The 22,151-nt window shown below is 42.2% G+C and overlaps 1 protein-coding gene across 1 annotated transcript in view; it reads right to left on the bottom strand.

Annotated features, from left to right (window-relative positions):
- The window catches only part of LOC128699786 (E3 ubiquitin-protein ligase RNF146-B), a 28,906-nt gene extending 13,893 nt beyond the window's left edge, over window positions 1-15,013 (bottom strand). The window contains exons 1-3 of the mRNA XM_053792519.2: window positions 13,966-15,013; window positions 10,576-10,712; window positions 9,714-9,864 (exon numbers count right to left, since the gene is read on the bottom strand). Of these exons, the coding sequence (XP_053648494.1) occupies window positions 9,714-9,864; window positions 10,576-10,712; window positions 13,966-14,035 (358 nt within the window). The 5' untranslated portion in view covers window positions 14,036-15,013. The remainder of the gene's footprint in view (window positions 1-9,713; window positions 9,865-10,575; window positions 10,713-13,965) is intronic.
- Between the last annotated feature and the right edge of the window lie 7,138 nt (window positions 15,014-22,151).

Consider the following 22,151-nt stretch of genomic DNA (forward strand, 5'->3'; position numbering starts at 1 on the left):
GGTTAAATCATTCGCTGAAATATTCTCTGGTTATCCAAGCCTTGCTGTTTGACCTCCACACCACAGGTAATTGAGTTTTCTGCACGTTATGTTTTTTAAAGGCCCTCGGGTTTTCAGAGTGGTAGATCAGTAGAGGCTTCAATCCCCACTTGCATTGGCACAGAACAAGAGTGTTAACCTATCCTTCATTGGCTTGTGTCGTGGTAATGCTTTGTCCTCTTGTGTAATATATGTCCTGTTAGGCATTTTCTTCCAAAACAGGCCTGTTTCGTTACAATTAAAAACTTGTTGGGGAACAAAACCCTCAGCCTCCACAAATTTCCCAAAAAACCATACCCCCGGCCGGGATTGAACCCGCGGGTTCAATCCCGGCCCGGGGTATGGTTTATTTGCAATCGTGTCATTACGATTTCTTGAGTCAAATTCCCCAAGCTCTGTAACAAAATCATTGGTGCCATCTTTATCAACACTGGCTCCCTCTCCATGCCTCACAACACTGTGAATGCCAGTCCTCTTCTTAAAATTATCAAACCAGCCATAGCTGGTTCTAAACACTTCACTTTCTTGGCTTGTTCCTGCCTTGTTTTTCAAAAGATCGGCATGCATCAGTTTTGGTTTCTTGCAGATCATTGCCTCTGATACGCTATTGCCGGCACATTGTTTCTCTGTTGTCCAGATCAAAAGCAGTTTTTCAACATGCTCTAATGTCCCTGATCTTCGTTTGGTAATTGATTTCACACCCTTCGCAACATTAGCCGATTTAATAACATCTTTGTTTTTCACAATCATAGATACTGTCGTTCTTGGCATATGGTATGCAGCAGCCAAGTCCCAGATACGCATGCCACCTTCATACTTTTCAGCAATCTCTTTTTTCACCTCCATGGTGATCCTAATCATTTTCTTCATTGCTTGGCTCTTCTCATTAACTTTCTTAGAACTCACGGTTAATGAATTTCCTAAAAATTTGTATGAAAAAACACAAAATCACGTGAAAATTCACAGAGTTACAGCGCAGGTTTTCACTGAATGCTGACAACGGGTGTACTGATGCTAGTGGGCAGTTGTGGCTTTGTCTCGAGAGAGAGGTAAACAAGGGTAGTGTGTGGTGTTGTGACTCATTTTGACCCATACAAGTTCTAGCATGCGAGTCGTATTCCAAACAAAGGTCGTATGCCAAGCAAAAGTTTTCGCGTCCACAAAGGACGTATGCCAAGTTGGACTTATTCCAAAGCAGACATATACCGAGGTACCACTGTACCATAAACACTGATGATGGATGAAAAGTGAACAATAACAGCACCAGAAACATTAATGATGGATGAAAAGTGAATAAAACATCAACGACAAAATGAGGCATAAAAACAGCTCTACATATTGCCACTGAAGATGGTCTTCTTTGAGAATGAAATATACATTTTTTTTTTTTTTAATCTGCATTGCATCCTTCTGTAAAAGTAGTTTCTCGCTTTTCATTTTTCCAACAGTTATCACCATGTTTATAAATAAATAAAAGGGGACCATCAAGGCTTCAGTCTACCATGATTTACAGGACAACTCAATAGAGGGTATGGAAAGTCATGCCATCAAAACATTAATGCAAAGTAGGTGTAGTAGGATGGATGTTAACAGTGGTTGGTGATGGTTTAGTGTACCAGTTACCAGGAGCCTACACTCTCCCAGTACAATACAAACTTTCATTTTAGAAAGATATACAAATGCAGAAGGTTTCAAAGTTAAAAAAAAAGTGAGTCTTAAGACAACAACTAAGGTGCCTCACAAACTAGTTATCGAACCGAAGATAACAACTAAGGCATTCCACAAACTAGCTATCAAACTGAAGATAACAACTAAGGCATTCCACAAACTAGCTATCAAACTGACTGATAGTTCAATCATCATGGTCCATTACCAAGGTATGAGTCAGAGAGAGAGAGAGAGATAGAGAGAGAGAAAGAGAGAGAAAGAGAGAGAAAGAGAGAGAGAGAGAGAGAGGTTTTCAAATGACCCATCCTGGATAGATCTGTCATTTCAGCAGAGCCTTCAACATAGGAGGGATGTGGGTGGCCTTACTGTTATGTACAAGGCCAATATTGTCAAAATACCACACTTGGATCCACTTCGAGGACAGCGTGAAACAAGCTTTTATGCCACAAGACGGGCAGAAAGCAGCAACTTCACTCTGGCTGTACCCTTCTCCAGAACATCACTCCATCTGAGATCATACATACCCAGGATAACTCGAGTATGGAACACATTCGTACAGCATAATGATGTCAACGAGATAAAGTCAGTTGATCAAATGAAAATGCTGGCCCACAGATGGCTCCAACTTCATCCTGTTCCCTACTTGTATGTCTCATAACAATAAAAATGCTTTCAAATGAGCTGATGTAGGTAACAGCTCTTAGCTTGCCAATAAAGTTAGGAATCCTTAACCTGTAAATAGCTTGTCAATAAAGCTAGGGATCCTTAACCTTGTCAAACCCTGTGTAAAAAAAAAAAAGAGAGTGTGAGAGTGAGAGAGTGAGAGAGTGAGAGTGAGTGAGTGAGTGAGTGAGTGAGTGAGTGAGTGAGTGAGAGAGAGAGAGAGAGAGAGAGAGAGAGAGAGAGAGAGAGAGAGAGAGAAAGAGAAAGAGAGAGAAAGAGAGAGAAAGAGAGAGAAAGAGAAAGAGAGAGAGAGAGAGAGAGAGAGAGAGAGAGAGAGAGAGAGAGAGAGAGAGAGAGAGAGAGAGAGAGAGAGAGAGAGAGAGAGAGAGAGAGAGAGAGAGAGAGTGAGAGAGTGAGAGAGTGAGAGAATGAGAGAGTGAGAGAGTGAGAGAGTGAGAGAGTGAGAGAGTGAGAGAGTGAGATAGTGAGAGTGTGATAGTGTGAAAGAGAGAGAGAGAGAGAGAGAGAGAGAGAGAGAGGTAGGTGTTGCTGTGTGCTTCTGTAAAAGTGTTCATGCCCAGCACTGATGTTGCCACCCCTACTCATCTTGAAATGATGTTCTTCAAGCTCTGCATAAACATTGGTATCTCTGTACTATCATGTGCAATGTACAGACCTCAGTGGCAACATGCAGACCCCATCAACTTCCTAATGGAAAATATGGACTCCCTTCTGCTACAACACAACTGTCAACATATCATACAATCCATATGGATTACGCTTGCTCTTCTTGGTACTCTGCCTTGACAAAAAAACTGAAAGATAGACTGCAAATCACCCAGAACAAAATCGTAAGATTCATCCTGGGGCTGGGACCAAGAGAACATGTAGGCCAGGATGAATTACAGCAGTTGGATATGCTGAATGTTGAAGACAGAGTAAAACAACTGAAGCTAAATCATGTTTATAAAATTGCTCACAAACAATGTCCAGAATATCTTGCTGTCAATTTTGTCAAGGTTGGGAACCAAAGCAATCATAGTACTAGGGGGAGAGAGCACAACTTTGTAGTACCCACAGTCAGTGGCCAGGCTTCAAACACCTTTTATTGTACAGCAATAAAGGAATGGAACAGACTACCCGCACATGTCAAAGCCAGTCATAGCGTGAACCAGTTCAAGAAGAGTGCCAAAAGGTGTCTGATGAATGTAGCTACAGAAAGGGAGGGGAATGATTTTCTATTTTTTAGCTAACATACGTGTAAATTTTACCTTATTCCTTGTAATGACCCTCGTATTGTAGATAGTCTTAATGACCTTGATGTAGCAGATAGTCTTTTTAGTATGATAATAAGATGTTATCTTCATTGTAGAATAATAAGAAAATATTATAACCTTTATACTATAATAATAAGGTAAAAGGACCCCAATGGAAATAAGTCACTCTGTCTGACTTTTTTGGGTTATCCTAGGTTCTCTACACATATGCTGCTATGTATGATAATTCTATGTAACTGTATTTGTGTATACCTGAATAAACTTACTTACTTACTTACTGATAATTGTTGGTGACCTCAACCAACACCTTATACAGAGGGACTTTGATGATCTTCTTGCAGTATTTGACATGAGAAACTTTGTTGATTTCCCTACTCACATCTCTGGCTCCTCCCTTGACCCAGTAGTAAGTGATCTGGCAGAAGGTATAGTCACTTGTCAACCCCTCGGCAACGTTGGATCATCTGACGACAAGGCTGTTTTTACAACACTTAAGATCCCAACAGAACAAGGTGAGGAGTCCACATGCACAACCTGGCAATGGGAAAGAGGTAACTGGCCAGCCCTTTGCTCTGAGCTTGCCACCACCAATTGGAATGCTCTTCTCCAAGGGGATGTTGACAACCAAGTGAAAGCCTTCACTGGACACATTCTTAATCTACAACAAGAACACATTCCTCACCGGCAATATGTGACGAAGCCTACAGATCAGCCTTGGTTTGGCTTTCATTGTAGAGAGGCTGCTACTGCTAAGTACAAAGCATGGCGAAGGTATAAGAGACATCCTACCACCTATAACAGGAACTTGCACAGGCAAGCTTGTAGGCATATGGGTGACGTTCAAAAGTGGGCCATTGCTAAATGGGAGGTGGACACAAAAAGAAAGCTAGCATCAGGTTGGGTAGGCTCCAAAACCTGGTGGTCCCTGGTCAAGGACAGACAGGGTTATCTGCCTCATGAACTCATTCCACCTCTAAATCGACAGGATGGGACCACCTCTACTAGTAGCCAAGAGAAGGCGGACCTCTTTGCTGAACACTTTGCTACCAAAATGCAAGTTCCAGATCCAGCAAGGGACCCTCCTTGGCTAACTGCAAGAACTGTGTCAAAACTGTCAGTGGTGACAATAAGGCAGGAGGAGGTGCATTTCCTTCTTAAATCGCTTGACCAAGAAAAGGTTGTGGGCCCAGACAAGTTCAGCCCAAGATTGCTGAGAAGATGTGCAGACCAGCTAGCAGCACCTCTAACTCGCATCTTTCAGCACTGCTTAGTACAGTGTAAATGGCCCTCTCTGCGGAAAGAGGCAAATGTAGTCCCTGTTCACAAAAAGTAGAGCAGAGCAGAAATCAGCAACTATAGACCAGTGTCATTCCTGTCAATCACTGGTAAGATCCTTGAGACAATAATCTCAAGACAAATGACAAGAGTTTTTTGACTACGACTCACTACTTTGTGACTGTCAATATGGCTTCAGGAAAGGTTACTCTGCTGCTGATCTGTTGTTAAACCTCTCCACTAAGTGGCACCAGTCACTGGATGAGTCCAAAGTCAGCTCTGTGGTAGCACTGGACATTGCTGGTGCTTTCGACCGGGTGTGGCACCAGGGCCTCTTAGCGAAACTCCAAGCACTGGGAATTGCAGGCTCTACGCTATGTCTCCTCAGTGATTACCTCCATGGTAGATCTCTAAGGATAGTTCACAATGGAACGGAATAAGCAAGACATCCTATTGGGGCAAGTATTCCACAAGGAAGCGTGCTGGGACCATTGTTATGGAATGTCTACTTCAATGACCTTCTTCATCTCATCCCAGAATCCCATGCATATGCAGACAACTGTACACTGACATTAACTTATCCAAGAGAAGAAACGCCAGCTGCTCTAAGCTATATCAATCACCAGCTAAGAGCTATATCAGCTTGGGGAAATAGATGGCAAGTAACATTTGCACCTGAGAAAATGCAAATGATGATGGTCTCTAGGCACCATGATGGTAATGCTGGTGCAGTAGTAACGATGAATGGGAGGGTGTTGGCACCTGGAGAAGAAGTTGATATCCTTGGGGTGAAATTTGACTCCAAACTAACCATGAAGAACCATGTTGTAAATCTTACAAACAAGGCAGCCAGGAAGCTTACAGCACTTCGCCGTATCTCACATCTGCTTAACAGTAGGGGTTGCAAGATTCTGTACGAGGCACAAGTACACTCACACCTTGAGTATGCTCCACTTTCTTGGTTTGCCTGCCCCCCTCTCATCTGCGACTGCTTGACAGTAGAGAACAGAGCAAGACGTCTCATCTCTCGCCTGGACCCATCCTGGATAGATCTGTCAGTTCAGCAGAGCCTTCAACATAGGAGGGATGTGGGTGGCCTTACTGTTATGTACAGGGCCAATACTGTCAAAGTACCACACTTGGATCCACTTCGAGGACAGCGTGAAACAAGCTTTTATGCCACAAGATGGGCAGAAAGCAGCAACTTCACTCTGGCTGTACCTTTCTCCAGAACATCACTCCATCTGAGATCATATATACCCAGGATGACTCATGTATGGAACACATTCGTACAGCATAATGATGTCAACGAGATAAAGTCAGTTGATCAAATGAAAATGCTGGCCCACAGATGGCTCCAACTTCATCCTGTTACCTACATGTATGTCTCATAACAATAAAAATGCTTTCAAATGAGCTGATGTAGGTAACAGCTCTTAGCTTGCCAATAAAGTTAGGAATCCTTAACCTGTAAATAGCTTGTCAATAAAGCTAGGGATCCTTAACCTTGTCAAACCCTGTGTAAAAAAAAAAGAAAAAAAGAGAGAGAGAGAGAGAGAGAGAGAGAGAGAGAGAGAGAGAGAGAGAGAGAGAGAGAGAGTGAGAGTGAGAGTGAGAGTGAGAGAGTGAGAGTGAGAGAGAACGAGAGCGAGAGAGAGAGAGAGAGAGCGAGAGCGAGAGAGAACGAGAGAGAGCGAGAGAGAGCGAGAGAGAGCGAGAGCGCGAGAGAGAGCGAGAGAGCGAGAGCGAGCAAGAGCGAGCGAGAGAGCGAGAGCGAGAGAGCGAGAGCGAGAGCGAGAGAGAGTGAGAGAGCAAGAGCGAGAGAGAGCGAGAGAGAGTGAGAGAGAGCGAGAGAGCAAGAGCGAGAGAGCAAGAGCGAGGGAGCAAGAGCGAGAGAGAGAGAGAGAGAGAGAGAGAGAGAGAGAGAGAGAGAGAGAGAGAGAGAGAGAGAGAGAGAGAGAGAGAGACTAATCAGGTGAGGATGGGTTAGAAGACAGTCAAGGTAAGATTAGAAGGTAGGAGACAGTCTAAAGTTTAGAAGAGGTTAGGAGACAGCCAAGGTAATATTAGAAGATGTTAGGATATTGTCAAGGTAATATTAGAAGAGGTTAGGGTACTGTCAAGGTAATATTATAAGAGGTTAGGGTATAGTCAAGGCTGTCATGAGTGTTTTGAAGATTAGAACATTTGACATATGCACTGGGAAAGGCAAGCTTTAAGACAAATAAGCCAAAACCAAGATTGAAGACAAGATAAGAAAAAGACAAATTATTGCAAGAAAGAAAAACACCCACAGGTAAAAGATATGAAATAACAAGTGAACAAGACCTAAACCATTTCCTCACAGACTGCGTCCTAATGGAAGCAGTAACCACATAACATTGCATATCAATAATATGTAAAAATACCAGAGTGAAAATAGGAAATAAAACCTGAGTGTTTTCACGTGCTTACACACATCTTCCTCTGAAGATGTGTAAGCACATGAAAGAGCTCAGGTTTTATTTCCTATTTTCACTGTGGTATTTTTACATATTTGCAATCATGCGTTATATTGTGATTTCTTCTATGTCAATAATATATAGAGTACTTCATTGCTAGCTAGTACTTCACTAGTCAAGAAACTTTCCTCCTACTAACATTATCATTAATATTATTATTAATTTTTACACTATTTTTTTCTTTGTATCCAATTCATATATGTACATAAATACTTTACCATTGTTTACAATAAACAATATATCTGAAATCTATAATTTGTATTAATTAATATCACATCTTATAGCATTGCTAATTTTATAGAAGAGCAATACTTTCAGAGGAACAGCATACACAAAAAATCATTCTAGGAGTGAATACAGTGGACCCTCGGATTTCGTAATTAATCCGTTCCAGAGTGTCTGACGAAAGGCGAAATTTACGAATGGCAAAACCATTTTCCCCATAAGAAATAATGTAAATCCAATTAATCCATTCCAGACACCCAAAAGTACAGTGGATCCCCGCTTAACGATCACCTCCTAATGTGACCAATTATGTAAGTGTATTTATATAAGTGCGTTTGTACGTGTATGTTTGGGGGTCTGAAATGGACTAATCTACTTCACAATATTCCTTATGGGAACAAATTCGGTCAGTACTGGCACCTGAACATACTTCTGGAATGAAAAAATATCGTTAATCGGGGGTCCACTGTATTAACAAAAAATATTTTTTTACATTAAATATAGATTTACATATAGAAAACAATGAGACATCAAGTATAAAACAATAATAACATCACACTTACCTTTATTAAAGACTCTTGTTGGTGTATGGAAGACGGGAGGAGGGGAGAGGGCTAGGGTGATGTTCCTCCACATATGTTTGCACCTCACTCCACTTTGCACAAATGTCCTTAATCTTTAAAGAAGGCACTTTCTTCCCTCTCTCTCTTCCTCCTCCTCTGAAGCAATTTCCTCAGATGGTGTACAGACGTACATAAGAAAGAAGGAACACTGCAGCAGGCTTGTTGGCCCATACTTGGCAGGTCCTTCACAAACCATCCCACTAACAGAATATTTGCCCAACCCAATTTTCAATGCTCCCCAAGCAATTTCATCTTGTTGGTATTGTATACCATTCTTGTACAACTTGTCAGACACTGCAACATCATGGAATCTTGATTCTAAGGACATGTACATAACCTTCTTCATGGCTACGACAACTACTACTACAACCAACCCATCTCTTTGGGTATGACCTACTTCCATTTGAGAGTCCCGCCCACCAATGACTATGCCCTCCTCTTTCCATCCCCTTTCCACCTGATGTTAGTATATAAGCGCCAGCCTCCTTGCCTCTGCTCCAGAACCTTCACGACTATGGTGCTCTTCACACCAACTCCAAGGCTGAGGGACTGATTACCTAATCTTCTGTATATAATTCTACTGTCTTTAAATTATGTCCTAGAATTTGTATTGATAAAGCCACTGGATGGCAAAACATCTACAATAAAGATACCCAGATCTTGCATGTGTCTTAATTTCATCGTCCAAGCAATAAGCTTTGACAATTCTATTCACTCATGCGCAAGTCCCACTCAAATAAAATCGTGTTTGTGGGGAAATACCCTGGCTGGTTTGTGTGGGGAAGTACCCTGGCTGGTGTGTGGGGAAGTGCCCTGGCTGGTGTACAGAAGAACATAAGAAAGCAGGAAACTGCAGCAGGCCTGTTGGCCCATACTAGGCAGGTCCTTCACAAACCATCCCACTAACAGAATACTTGCCCAACCCAATTTTCAATGCTCCCCAAGCAATAAGCTTTGATAATTCTATTCACTCATGCGCAAGTCCCACTCAAATCAAATCGTGTGTATGGGGAAGTACCCTGTCTGGTGTGTTCTTTCTTGAATTCTATTGTGTTTCTCGCCTTCTTTACCAAAGCGCTGGCACTAGAAGCTTTCTTTGGGCCCATGGTGGCTTATTTAGCAGTTGCAAGCACAAAAAAGAATGGAATATTACGAAATGTATCACATGAAAGCATGGGGTGATGGTCACTCGCCAATAAACAATGCCACACTGACTGGGAATGGTGTGTGGGGCGCCTTTGTGTGGCAGGGACACTGGGAGGCCGCTTGTACACATTCCAGATGACCGATGAGTGGCAAGGCAAATTACGAACCGCAAGGCTATATTTTGACGAAAAAAGTCGTCGAAAGGTAAAATTTACGAAACCCGAGGCTTACGAAACTCGAAGGTCCACTGTATTTATAGTTACTGTGGTGCATATGAGAAATAAAAAGTAACTTACCATTACGTCCTTCATAGAACCACTGATATCCTCCTGGGAGAACCTCTTCCTTCTCCGCCTCTATAGACGAGAGGAGAGTCGGGTGATCGAGAAAGTCTGCAGGTATCTCCTGCCGACACATAGCACACCTCTTGCTCTGGTTTGCTACACCCTATTGAAGTAGAGGCAAATTTATGCACAATCACTATAGCATAGTGTTTAAGTTATATACAAGAAAATGCACATACTTCAGTCAAATACAGAAGCTTACTGTGTAGGTGAAACATTTCAAGCAACAATAAAGCTACCCAGCTGTTGCACATGTATCTTACTTTTCAATGTGTTCATATTATATACTATTCTCAATACTGAGATTGTGTTAATACATGGAAGGCAATATTCACTTGTCACAGAAATCAGCTACATTTGGCTTAGAGACAAGATTTTAAAAATTCTGGATCTTTCCACATGAAAGGACATAGGTAAGTACTGGTTTTCTAACAGAGTTGTAGATGCGTGGAACAGTCTTCCCAGTGGGGTGATAGAGGCTAGGACCTTGGGTAGCTTTAAGAAGAGACTGGACAAATATATGAGTGGGAGGGGCTGGGTTTGATTGGTGTTGGGGGGTGCGGGAGTTGTTTCTTGAGTAGCTTTAGGTAGATGTCGTTTTGATAAGGACCTGCCTCGTATGGGCCAGTAGGCCTTCTGCAGTGTTCCTACATTCTTATGTTCTTATGTGTGGATAGCCTAAGAGAACTGTAGATCTGCAAAATAGCTTGCAGATTATGGTCAATAGCATATAAAACAAAATTCCAGGATATGAAATTTTATGGAAAAGTAACTTTCACCTTAAATAATATACATTTTCTTATAGAAAACCTACCTTGACACAAAGGAAGCAAAAAATGTGAGAGCAAGGAAGGCGGACTGGGTGAACACACTTCTGTAAGCAAACTGCACATTCAAGTTCCTCATCTTCATTATCACTTTTCTGTTGTTGCTGGAGCACACTTGTTTCAGCTGCCAGAGGATAAAATACATATAGGCTATGATACATTGAAAAGTTTTGGCTGTTGTCTGTGTTAGGTTTGGCAGTGTTATGTTCGTTAAGGAGGAAGAGGCAGCAATTTCCCCGAAATGCTCTGCATAACAAGCGGCTTTCTATATAGCAGTATGTCATTGATGTCAGCTAGGCCTGTATACTTTGTGCAGTACATGTACTTGCAGAAATAATTATATTATTATTATTATTATTATTATTATTATTAACCATGGAACTGACGAAGGAGAAAAAAGATGGGTGGCGCACTGAGGCATCCGTATAAACAAAGCACTTTATCTATGGAGGCAGATAAAGTAATGTACCAGAGCATAATGGTACCAATACTGTTGTATGGGTTTTGAATGTTGCAGTGAGGAGGCTGCAAGCAGCAGAGGTGTCATGTTTAAGAGCAACAGAGAATTCAAAGTTTGGAGTTTAGGAGATGTCGAGTTACCAACGTATTATTCATAGGGAAGAGGAGGGGGCTGTTGAAGTGATTTGGATACTTAGACGATGGGGAAAGATAGGATGACTAGGAGGGTGCATAAATCTTGGGTTGAGGGAAGGGGGTATGGGTCCCATGCAATTCAGGAGAACTGATAGGGAACAGCATAGTAAAGAAAGCGAATGCCAGACTAAAGTTCCTCTACAGACAACCACAGTGTCTACCTACTGATACACAGTGTTTACCTACCGAGACACTGTCTACCTACTGAGATACAGTATCTACAGCCTACTGAGGAACAGTATCTACCTTCTGAGGCACAGTATCTTACTGAGGCACAGTGTCTACCTACTGAGGCAGTGTCTACCTACTGGGGCACAGTATCTACCTAATGAGACACAGTATCTCCCTACTGAGGCACAGTGTCTACCTACTGAGGCACAGTCTTTACCTACTGAGGCAGTATCTACTTACTGGATACAGTGTCTACCTACTGGATACAGTATCTACCTACTGAGGCACAGCATCTACCTACTGAGGCACAGTAACTACCTACTGAGGCACAGTATCTACCTACTGAGGCACAGTATCTACCTACTGAGGCACAGTATCTACCTGAGGCACAGTATCTACCTGAGGCAGTGTCTACCTACTGAGGCACAGTGTCTACCTACTGAGGCTTGCAGGACCCTATGTCTAACCCTTATACAATGTCATATGGACTACACTTGTTTTCATGGTACAGGTCGGCCATCACTAATCTGGCATCAGTGGAACCTGTAGCGTGCCGGATCAGAGAGTTTGTCGGATTACAGAGTGGTTAGGTTAGAATACACTTAATTAACCTATCAACAGATACTCTTTCTGCTACATCTTCTCATTTTCATCACTGCTTTCTCCTCCACTGGCTTGCTGCTGTGGATTTGCAACCATCTGCACCATTTCTGAGTTAGTAAAATGATGAAATTTGAGTCAGTGTAATGATGAGTCAGTATAATGATGAAATTTAAGATTATGCTAGCCGAAATTAGTGCTGGATTACTCATGGAACTGGATAACTGACTGCCGGATTAGTGATGGCCGACCTGTACTCTACCTTGACAAAAAAAAAAAACTGAAAGCTAGACTACAAATCACCCAGAACAAAATGGTAAGATTCATCCTGGACCTGGGTCCAAGAGAGTATGTAGGCCAGGGTCCAAGAGAACATGTAGGCCAGGATGAATTACAACAATTGGATATGCTGAATGTTGAAGACAGAGTAAAACAACTGAAGTTAAATCAAGTTTATAAAATTGCTCACAGTGTCCAGAATATCTTGCTGCCAGTTTTGTCAAGGCTGAGAACCAAAGCGACAATAGTACTAGGGGAAGGGAACACAACTTTGCAGTACCCACAGTCAGTGGCCAGGCTTCAAACACCTTTTATTGTACAGCAATAAAGACATGGAACAGACTGCCTGCACATGTCAAAGCCAGTCATAGCATGAAACAGTTCAAGTTGAGAGCCAAAAGGTACCTAATGAATGTAGGGACAGAAAGGGAGGAGAATGATTTTTTATTTTTTTCAGCTAACACATGTACATGTGAATAACTCATTTTACCTTATTCCTAGTATATATCCTTTATAGTATACTAATAATAAGATATTATCTCCTTTATAGTATAATAATAAGGTATTAAAAGAGCCCCAATGGAAATAAGTCACTTTTTCTAACTTTTCTGGGTTATCCTAGGCTCTCTACACATGCTGCTATATAAGATAATCTATGTAACTGTATTTGTTTATACTGAATAAACTTACTTACTAGAATATGAGACAAGTAGAAAATTAGGAAAAATAATGTCAGAGATCACAATAAAACAAATACAGCAAAAGGCAGACTAATGACAGCTTACATAATAAGAACTTTCAAAATAGGGGATATATCTCCTAAGATGGTATTGTCTGACTGAGGGGGAGGGGTATGGAGGACTATAACAATGCTGCTCAGATGCTGCTGCATTGACAACTCACGTTTACACGTAGTCAGCCAATAGTGTGCCTGACTGACTATTGGAGAAATGCCCACAACAGATAGGAACAAACACGTGTGCCGCTGAAAAGGCATTGCTTTCCGACTACCTACAATGTATGATGTTTTTTCAGCTGACTCAAAGTTAGCGGAACTTTATTTAGTGGAAGCTAATTGGTCTGATAACGGTTTCCGAAGTTAGCGGAAATGCTAATCCGCTAATCAAAAAGTTAGTTCCGCTAATTAGTGGAACTGTGCCCACCACTGATTATTACATGCATAATGGAGGGAGCACTAAGCTCATAAGGGTCATATAGCACCTAGACTAATGAGAGTAAATCAGATATGATCCAAGGAAAGGGAGGACAGATTTAATTCCTTGAATCAAAAGCCCCTCACCAGCATTACAGCAACTCCATTAAGGTTTGGTGCTTTCCTGTGAATATAATAATTAAAATCTCTAAAGTTATAAACTTTATTAAATATAAATGAATTAAATTTCTACAAAAGTTGCATTTAAATATAATAAATATACATACATGTCTTTCATATATACAGAAAGTACATACATTACATACAAACAGTACTTATATAAATATTTATTCAGGTAAAGTTCTAAACCCAAAAAGACCAGTGGAGGCTTGATCCTCCGTCCAGTGACTGTAGTCGTGGTCAGTGATCAGTCAGGTTGTTGGTGACTGCCAAGGGTTACATTGAGCACATGATTATTAGCATTCAACAGTGACAAAATTTAGAAAGGTTAAATTTTTACCTTCACAGTCATCAGACTTTTCCTTGAGGCTTGTTAAACCAAGTTCTTCTTTAGCCTCAGCTTCTGCCATCACTATGTTCCTTGGGTATACCAAGTTTCTTGGGTATAAGTTTCCTGGGTATACCAAGTTCCTTGAGTGTCGGTAACTTGGGTATAACAAGTTCCTTGGATATAACTAGTGGTTGATCAGGGGAACTTGTTTACATAGTAACTGAGTATAAGAGTGCACGTAACATTAAAGTTCCACTAGGAGACTGGGTGCTCAGGCTCCTCTATGTGCTCTGAGGCTCCTCTATATGCTCTGAGGCTTCTCTATGTGCTCTGAGGCTCCTTTATGTGCTCTGAGGCTTCTCTATGTGCTCTGAGGCTCCTTTATGTGCTCTGAGGCTTCTCTATATACTCTGAGGCTCCTCTATATGCTCTGAGGCTTCTCTATGTGCTCTGAGGCTCCTTTATGTGCTCTGAGGCTCCTCTATATGCTCTGAGGCTTCTCTATGTGCTCTGAGGCTCCTTTATGTGCTCTGAGGCTTCTCTATATACTCTGAGGCTTCTCTATGTGCTCTGAGGCTCCTTTATGTGCTCTGAGGCTTCTCTATATACTCTGAGGCTCCTCTATATGCTCTGAGGCTTCTCTATGTGCTCTGAGGCTCCTTTATGTGCTCTGAGGCTTCTCTATATGCTCTGAGGCTTCTCTATGTGCTCTGAGGCTCCTTTATGTGCTCTGAGGCTCCTTTATGTGCTCTGAGGCTCCTCTATATGCTCTGAGGCTTCTCTATGTGCTCTGAGGCTCCTATATGTGCTCTGAGGCTTCTCTATGTGTTTCAAGCGTCTTGTTTCTTTGCGCTGAAGAAGACCTGCTGACTGTTGCTTGCTGACTGTTGACTGTTGCTTGCTGACTGTTGACTGTTGCTTGCTGACTGTTGACTGCTGTTCTCCTGCTGGTGTTGTCAGGGTTGTTAAAGGCCACCACAAGTCACGTCTTATAAAGCTCTGCTTCTCGGGGAAATATGTTGCTCAACCATGGGCGATAATTTTAAATGAAACGAAGTTATTTCTGGAAAAATAAACAAGTGTATTAAGTGAACTTCCTTGTCCAAGTGTTGTTAGATCCAGACATTTATGTTAAAGCCTTTTGTATGTGACCATAAGAGGCAACTGCCCACAGGCTGGGTATGGGGTGCAAAATATAGATATTAAACTAACTAACCTCGAAATTTCAAATATCGTTTTATAACAATGAGGAGTTTTGCCATATCCTATAAATTTGCATGAAGGTGTCTCTGAAAGGTTTGGACACTTTGTCCATACACTGTTGTATGGACATACACTGGTGCATGGGTATACACTGGTGTATGGACATACACTGTTGTGTGGACATACACTGGTGTATGGGTATACACTGTTGTATGGACATACACTGTTGTATGGACATACACTGGTGTATGGGTATACACTGGTGTATGGACATACACTGTTGTATGGACATACACTATGGAAATAAATGGTATAAAATACCGACACAATGGCAATATAAACACAAATGCAGTATAATGTGATCCTTTATTGACTACGTTTCGCCCACACAGTGGGCTTTTTCAAGTCACAAACAGAACTACCTGGGGTGAACGAACGAACGAAAGTTCAGGTAAGATCCCAAATGGGATGAGCGGGGAAGACGGGACAGACGAAGAATAGTGCTGGAGAGAACATAAGAACATAAGAACGAAGGAACACTGCAGAAGGCCTACTGGCCCATGCGAGGCAGGTCCAAGTCCCTACCGGCTTAAGCCAATGCACCCAACCTAGTCAGGTCAGGTCACATTGACTTAAGGGAGGAACACGGCAACCGACCTGTTAGCACAAGCTATCAGGTCCAACTCACACCCACCCACATCTACTCATGTATTTATCCAACCTATTTTTAAAGCTACACAACGTTCTGGCCTCTATAACGGTACTTGGGAGTTTGTTCCACTCATCCACAACTCTATTACCAAACCAGTACTTTCCTATATCCCTCCTGAATCTGAATTTTTCCAACTTAAAACCATTGCTGCGAGTCCTGTCTAGGCTAGATATTTTCAGCACACTATTTACATCCCCTTTATTTATTCCTGTCTTCCACTTATAAACCTCAATCATATCCCCCCTAATTCTACGTCTTTCTAGAGAGTGCAGTTTCAGGGCCCTTAGTCTATCCTCATAGGGAAGGTTTCTGATACATGGGATCATCTTTGTCATCCTCCTTTGTACATTTTCCAGAGAATTTATATCCATTCTGTAATACGGTGACCAAAACTGTGCAGCATAATCTAAATGAGGCCTAACCAAGGATGTATAGAGTTGAAGAACAACCTGAGGACTCCTATTATTTATGCTTCTTGATATGAAGCCAAGGATTCTATTAGCTTTATTGCGAACACTTATGCACTGTTGTCTTGGTTTCAGATTACTGCTAACCAGAACTCCTAAATCTTTTTCGCAATCCGTAATATTAAGATCTACATTATTTAGTTTATATGTGGCATGGTTATTGTCCTGTCCAACATTTAGAACTTTGCATTTGTCTATATTAAACTGCATCTGCCACTTCTCCGACCACTGCATCAGTCTATTCAAATCTTCCTGGAGTGCTCGAATGTCCTCGTCAGAATGAATTCGACGGCCTATTTTGGTGTCATCGGCAAACTTGCCGATGTCGCTCTTTATGCCCTCATCTATGTCGTTTATGTAGATTGTGAACAGCAGGGGGCCCAACACTGACCCCTGTGGAACACCGCTCGTGACGCTTCCCCACTCTGATTTCTCCCCATTTATGCAAACTCTCTGCTGCCTATTTGTCAACCATGCCTCTATCCAGGAAAAAATTTCTCCTCCTATTCCATGTGCTTTAATTTTCCTCAATAGTCTCTGATGTGGGACCCTGTCAAAAGCCTTACTGAAGTCCATATACACAATATCATATTCATTACCATGATCTACCTCCTCAAATACCTTAGTGAAAAAAGTTAATAAATTCGTAAGGCAGGAACGCCCCTTTGTAAAACCATGCTGAGATTCGTTGATTAATTTATGCTTTTCAAGGTGGCTACGAACTGCCTCGGCAATTATTGATTCCATAAATTTTCCCACTATGGAGGTTAGGCTTATTGGTCTATAGTTCGAAGCTAAGGACCTGTCACCTGTTTTGAAAATAGGTATCACATTTGCCATTTTCCACTTATCTGGCACCATGCCAGTTTGTAGTGATATGTTGAAAAGATTAGCCAAAGGTGTGCTAAGCTCCTCTTTACATTCCTTTAGAACCCTTGCATACAGTTCATCAGGGCCTGGGGATTTGTTAGGTTTTAATTTATCTATTTGCCTAAGGACCATGTCACTTGTGACCCTAATAGTGCACAGTTTATTATCGTCCTGTTCTACATAATTTATCATTACTGGAATATCGCTGGTATCCTCCTGTGTAAAAACTGAGAGGAAGTATGTGTTAAAAATTCTACACATTTCCTTATCACTGTCAGTGAGCTGACCCGAGGAACTTTTGAGTGGGCCTATCTTGTCCCTGATCTTACTTCTGTATACCTGAAAGAATCCTTTTGGGTTAGTCTTCGATTCTCTTGCAACTTTAACCTCATAATCTCTATTTGCTTTTCTAATTCCCTTTTTTATTTCTCTCTTTAACTGAATATATCGATTTCTTAATTGCCCCTCTCCTCTTTTGATTTGCCTATATATGCCTCTCTTTTGACCAATCAGATATTTTAATCTATTGTTCATCCATTTAGGATCATTTTTGTTTGATCTGATTTCCCTATTTGGAACATAATTTGACTGAGCAGCTAGAACTATGCCCTGGAAAGCATCATATCGGCAACCATCACCACCTACCTGACCCCTAGTCAGGTCATTCCAGTTCAGCCCACCTAAGTAATTTTTCAGTCCTATGAAATCAGCCAAGCGAAAGTCAGGGACGGAGACTTGATTGCCATTATTAGGGGAATTCCATGATATGTTAAAACTGAGTGATTTGTGATCACTCTCCCCAAGCTCATCATTAACCTCAAGATTATTAATTAGTGTTTCCCTACTGGCAAGAACCAAGTCAAGGAGGTTATTTCCCCTAGTTGGCTCTGTCACAAACTGTTTTAAAAAACAATCCTGGATCGTATCAAGAAAGTCACCCGACTCTAAATTTCCTGTCAAATTGCTCCAGTCAATCTGTCTATAGTTGAAATCTCCCATTAGCACAACATTTTCGTATGTAGATGCCTTACGAATTTCGTCCCATAGAAGTTTACTGCACTCCCTATCAAGATTTGGGGCCCTGTAAATCACACCCAAAATTAGTTTTTCTCGGCCCTCGAGAAGCTGTAACCAAACAGATTCAGTGGCTGACGCTTCTAATTTAATATCTTGTCTAACACAACAATTTAAATTGTCTCTGACATACATCGCTACTCCACCACCTTTCCTGTTGACCCTGTCAGTGTGGAATAATTTATAGCCTTGTATGTGACATTCAGAGGGCATCTCTCTATCTTTCAGATTGAGCCAGGTCTCTGTTATAGCAATAATATCTATGTTTCCTGCACTTGCAATTAATCTTAGCTCATCTATCTTATTTCTAACACTCCTGCTATTAGTATAGTAAACCTTAAGGGAGCTAGTCCCTTGCTGCCCTCTGAAAAGCTAAGGCGAACGTGGGTCAGAGAATGGTACCTGTCTTAGAAGGTACCTGTCAGCGGATCCAAGGTTATTTGTAAGTAGGGTTAGGAGCAGGATCATGCAAGGAGTAGAAAAGGTTGTGTTGGTTTGTGGGTCTGCGAATGTCTTCGTCAAGGAGAGAGGTCCAGTAGTCATGTCGTGTCTCAAGTTTGTCTATCTGTCTGTCACTGAGCCTCTTCCAGTACAGATTCAGCGCAGGGACGTCTAACTGGGCATGGAGAGACTCGCTTGTGGCGAAGTCCTCCCATCTGACATCAAGCACCCAGCGCAGCGCCTTGTTCTGGACACGCTGCAGTTTAAGTAAGTTTGTTTTTGCTGCAAGAGAGAGGGCTAGAGGAGAGTAAGTTATCAGAGGACGTATTAGGGATTTGTAGAGGTGTAGTTTGGTGCGTTGAGAGGCATGTTTCAGCTTGTAGAGGCCCGCAAGGGCCTTACTAGCTATTGCATGCCTTGAGTGAATGTGTCCGTGTAAACGAAGAAGGTAGTCAAGATTAACGCCAAGGACAGTGACAGATTGTGTGATAGGGAAGTAAGTGCGGGTGTCAGCTGTTCTGAGTTCGACAGGTAATGGAGGATCACGTTTCCTGTAGTTAAAATACGTAATGCTGGATTTTGCTGCATTGGTTTTGATCCTCCATTTTTGTTCCCAGATGGCTATCCTGTCAACCTCATTTTGTGTTTTGTGTGTGAGTGTATCTATATTGGCATGAGTGATAAGTTGTGTAATGTCGTCTGCATAGGCTAGTGTGATGGAGTTGTGGTATATAGGTGTTGGAATGTCGTTAGTGTATAAAATGTAGAGGGTAGGGGAAAGGACAGATCCCTGGGGTACTCCAGCATTTAGTGTGAAGTAGTCAGAGTAACAGCCTTGGAATTTGATTCTCATGGTACGGCCGTCTAGGAAGTTGCAGAGGAGTTTACGAGTATTGAGAGGCAGGTTGAAGTTAGTGCAGAGTTTGTACTTGAGCCCCTCGTGCCACACAGTGTCAAAAGCTTTTTCAACGTCTTTTGCAACCAGGGCTGTCCTGTTTCTTTGTTTTGTGTTTATGTGGATGTAGTTGAGAATGATGTTAATGGCATCCTGTGTGGATCTGTGTGTTCTGAAGCCAAACTGGCCATCTGAAAGTAGAGAATTATGTTCCAGGTATCTGCGAAGGCGATGATTAATGAGTTTTTCAAAGAGTTTTCCTAAAGTTTCGAGGAGGCTGATAGGGCGATAGTTTCTAGGGTCAGAGTGGTCTTTATTGGGTTTAGGAAGGAGGATAGCAGTAGCAGCTTTGAAGAGGGAAGGGAAGTATCCAGAGGCAAGGGAGGCATTGAGGAGGTTTGTGTAGGCAGTAATGATAGAGTCAGGAAGGTGTTTCAGGATAATATGGTTTAGGCCAGAGGCACCAGGAGCCTTTGGAGGAAGGTGTCTGAGGAGAGTTTTAATGTCTGTGTTGGTGAAAGGAGTGTCGAGTTCTTGGGAGGAGGTAAGAGTGTCTAGATGTATGTGGCTGTCTGGTGTTGTTTCTTGTGTGTGTGCAGTGTTCCAGTGTTCTATGTTCTGAATGTGTTGAATAACGTTAGGGTGAGGTGGGTGAGCGTGGAAGATGTTCTCCCAGATGTGTTTGAAGATGTTGGTAGCAGCCTGTGGGTCTGAGATGTGTGTGTTGTTGTGGGTGATGTGTTTGAATTTGTTGGTGGGAGTAGTGCCTCTGATTTTTTTGATAAAGTTCCAGAAGGCTTTAGTGTTTTTAACACGCTGCCTGTCCGCTTGTTGTATTAGTCGTGACCAGTGATTGTTGTGGTCTTGGTCTAGGCTGTGTAAAATGTTGTTTCTAAGGTAAGTGAGATCTAATCGGACTTGATTAAATCTATGTGTGTTGTAGAGGAAGCGGTTGTGGTAGCAGATAATTAGTCTTCTTGTTCTGAGTGACGGTTTGAAGGAATAACGAGTGGTGTGAGTTTTCTTTGGTATTGCGATGTTGGCTGCTTGTGTAATGGTGTCCTGGATGAGATCAAGTTGAGTATCGATGTCAGAGATAGGTTTGTTGTTGTAGTCATAGGTGAGGTTAATATTGTCTATGTGTTGTTTGAAAGCATCCCAGTCAGCGTTCTTGTAGGAGAATGAAGGTGTGGTTGGAATGAGGATAGGGTTGGAGGAGATGTGTAAGATGACTGGGATGTGATCAGAGCCTGTAATAGGGCCAGGTGAGATGTAATGTTGAAATAGAGAGCTGGCTCGGTTTGCCAGAATGATGTCTGGTTTGCCTTGGCCCGTGTGGTTGAAGAAGGTATTGAAGTCTGGGCCAAGATGAATTAGGTGTTTATGGTTTGTGAAGTTGAGTAATTGGTGACCAAGTTGGTTGTTACTGGTGTGATGAAAGGCAGTGTGTTTGGCATTCATGTCAGCTAGTAGGTAAGTTGGTGTGTTGGTGTAGTTGAAGACTAAGGAGAGGTCGTGTATGTTGAGAGTAGTGTTTGGGCGAGCATAGGTGGTGAAAAAGATAAAGGGGCCAAGGTGGGTGTGTATTCTGACCGCAAGACAGTGTTGGTGAATAAAAGGGATTGGGAGAAATTCATGTTTTATGTTGGAATTGACAAGGATGGCAACCCCATCGTGGGGATCATAGGGGGACTGTAGTGCAGTATAACCATAATGGCGGATACATTGAGGGGCTTTGAGGCAGGTACTGTTTAGCAAAACAATATCTGGCCTCTCTGCTTCAAGGAGCTCGGCCAGTAGGTGTCTAATTGTAAAGTAAGAACGTACGTTGAACTGAATCGCCTTAAACGTGATTTAATGGTTTCGTCTTAGCAAAGTTAATGTCGGGGGAGGAGTTTGGATTAAAGCCCGTGATAGTGGTGCCATCAGTGGAAGTGTGTTTGTAGGTGCTACGGACCCGTTTCCTGGAGGGGGAGGAAGAGATGGATCTGTTTTTATGTTCTTTGGTCTGTCCGTTAGAAGTTGGGGTAGGTTTAGGTTTGAGTGGATTTTGTCTGGAGGAGGTGGAGTTGGACCTGGATGAGGTTTTGGTTGTGGTGGAGTGGGCGAAGGTGGATGCAGAGGAAGTGGAAGTTTTGGTAAGCTGTGAGGAAGTGGAAGCTTTGGAAGGGGATGAAGTGGGTAAGGAAGTGGGGGGAGGGGTGGTCGTAGCAGTAGCAGTAGGGGTGTTGGTGGGAGGTGTAGAAGTAGTGAAGAGAGGTAGTGGAGGAGAGCTGGTGGGAGTAGGAAGTGGGGGGGTGGGAGAGAGGAAGGAGGGAGAGGTTGTAGGAGGCTTGGAAGAGAAGCAGGAAGGAGGGATAGTTAAAGAGGGAAGATTGTTAGCAGACAAGATTAGGTTAAGGACATGTGAGTAGTCTGATTGGTAAGCTTGTGAGATTACCATCGCAGAATGGGCAGCAGTGGCAAGTTGACAGTTAGTTTTGTAGTCTAGTGTGGGTGTAGAAGGAGAAGTGCTTGTAGTCTGTGTGTTGGT

The sequence above is a fragment of the Cherax quadricarinatus genome, chromosome 81 (assembly GCF_038502225.1).
Source record: "Cherax quadricarinatus isolate ZL_2023a chromosome 81, ASM3850222v1, whole genome shotgun sequence".
In the NCBI taxonomy this organism is placed as follows: Eukaryota; Metazoa; Arthropoda; class Malacostraca; order Decapoda; family Parastacidae; genus Cherax; species Cherax quadricarinatus.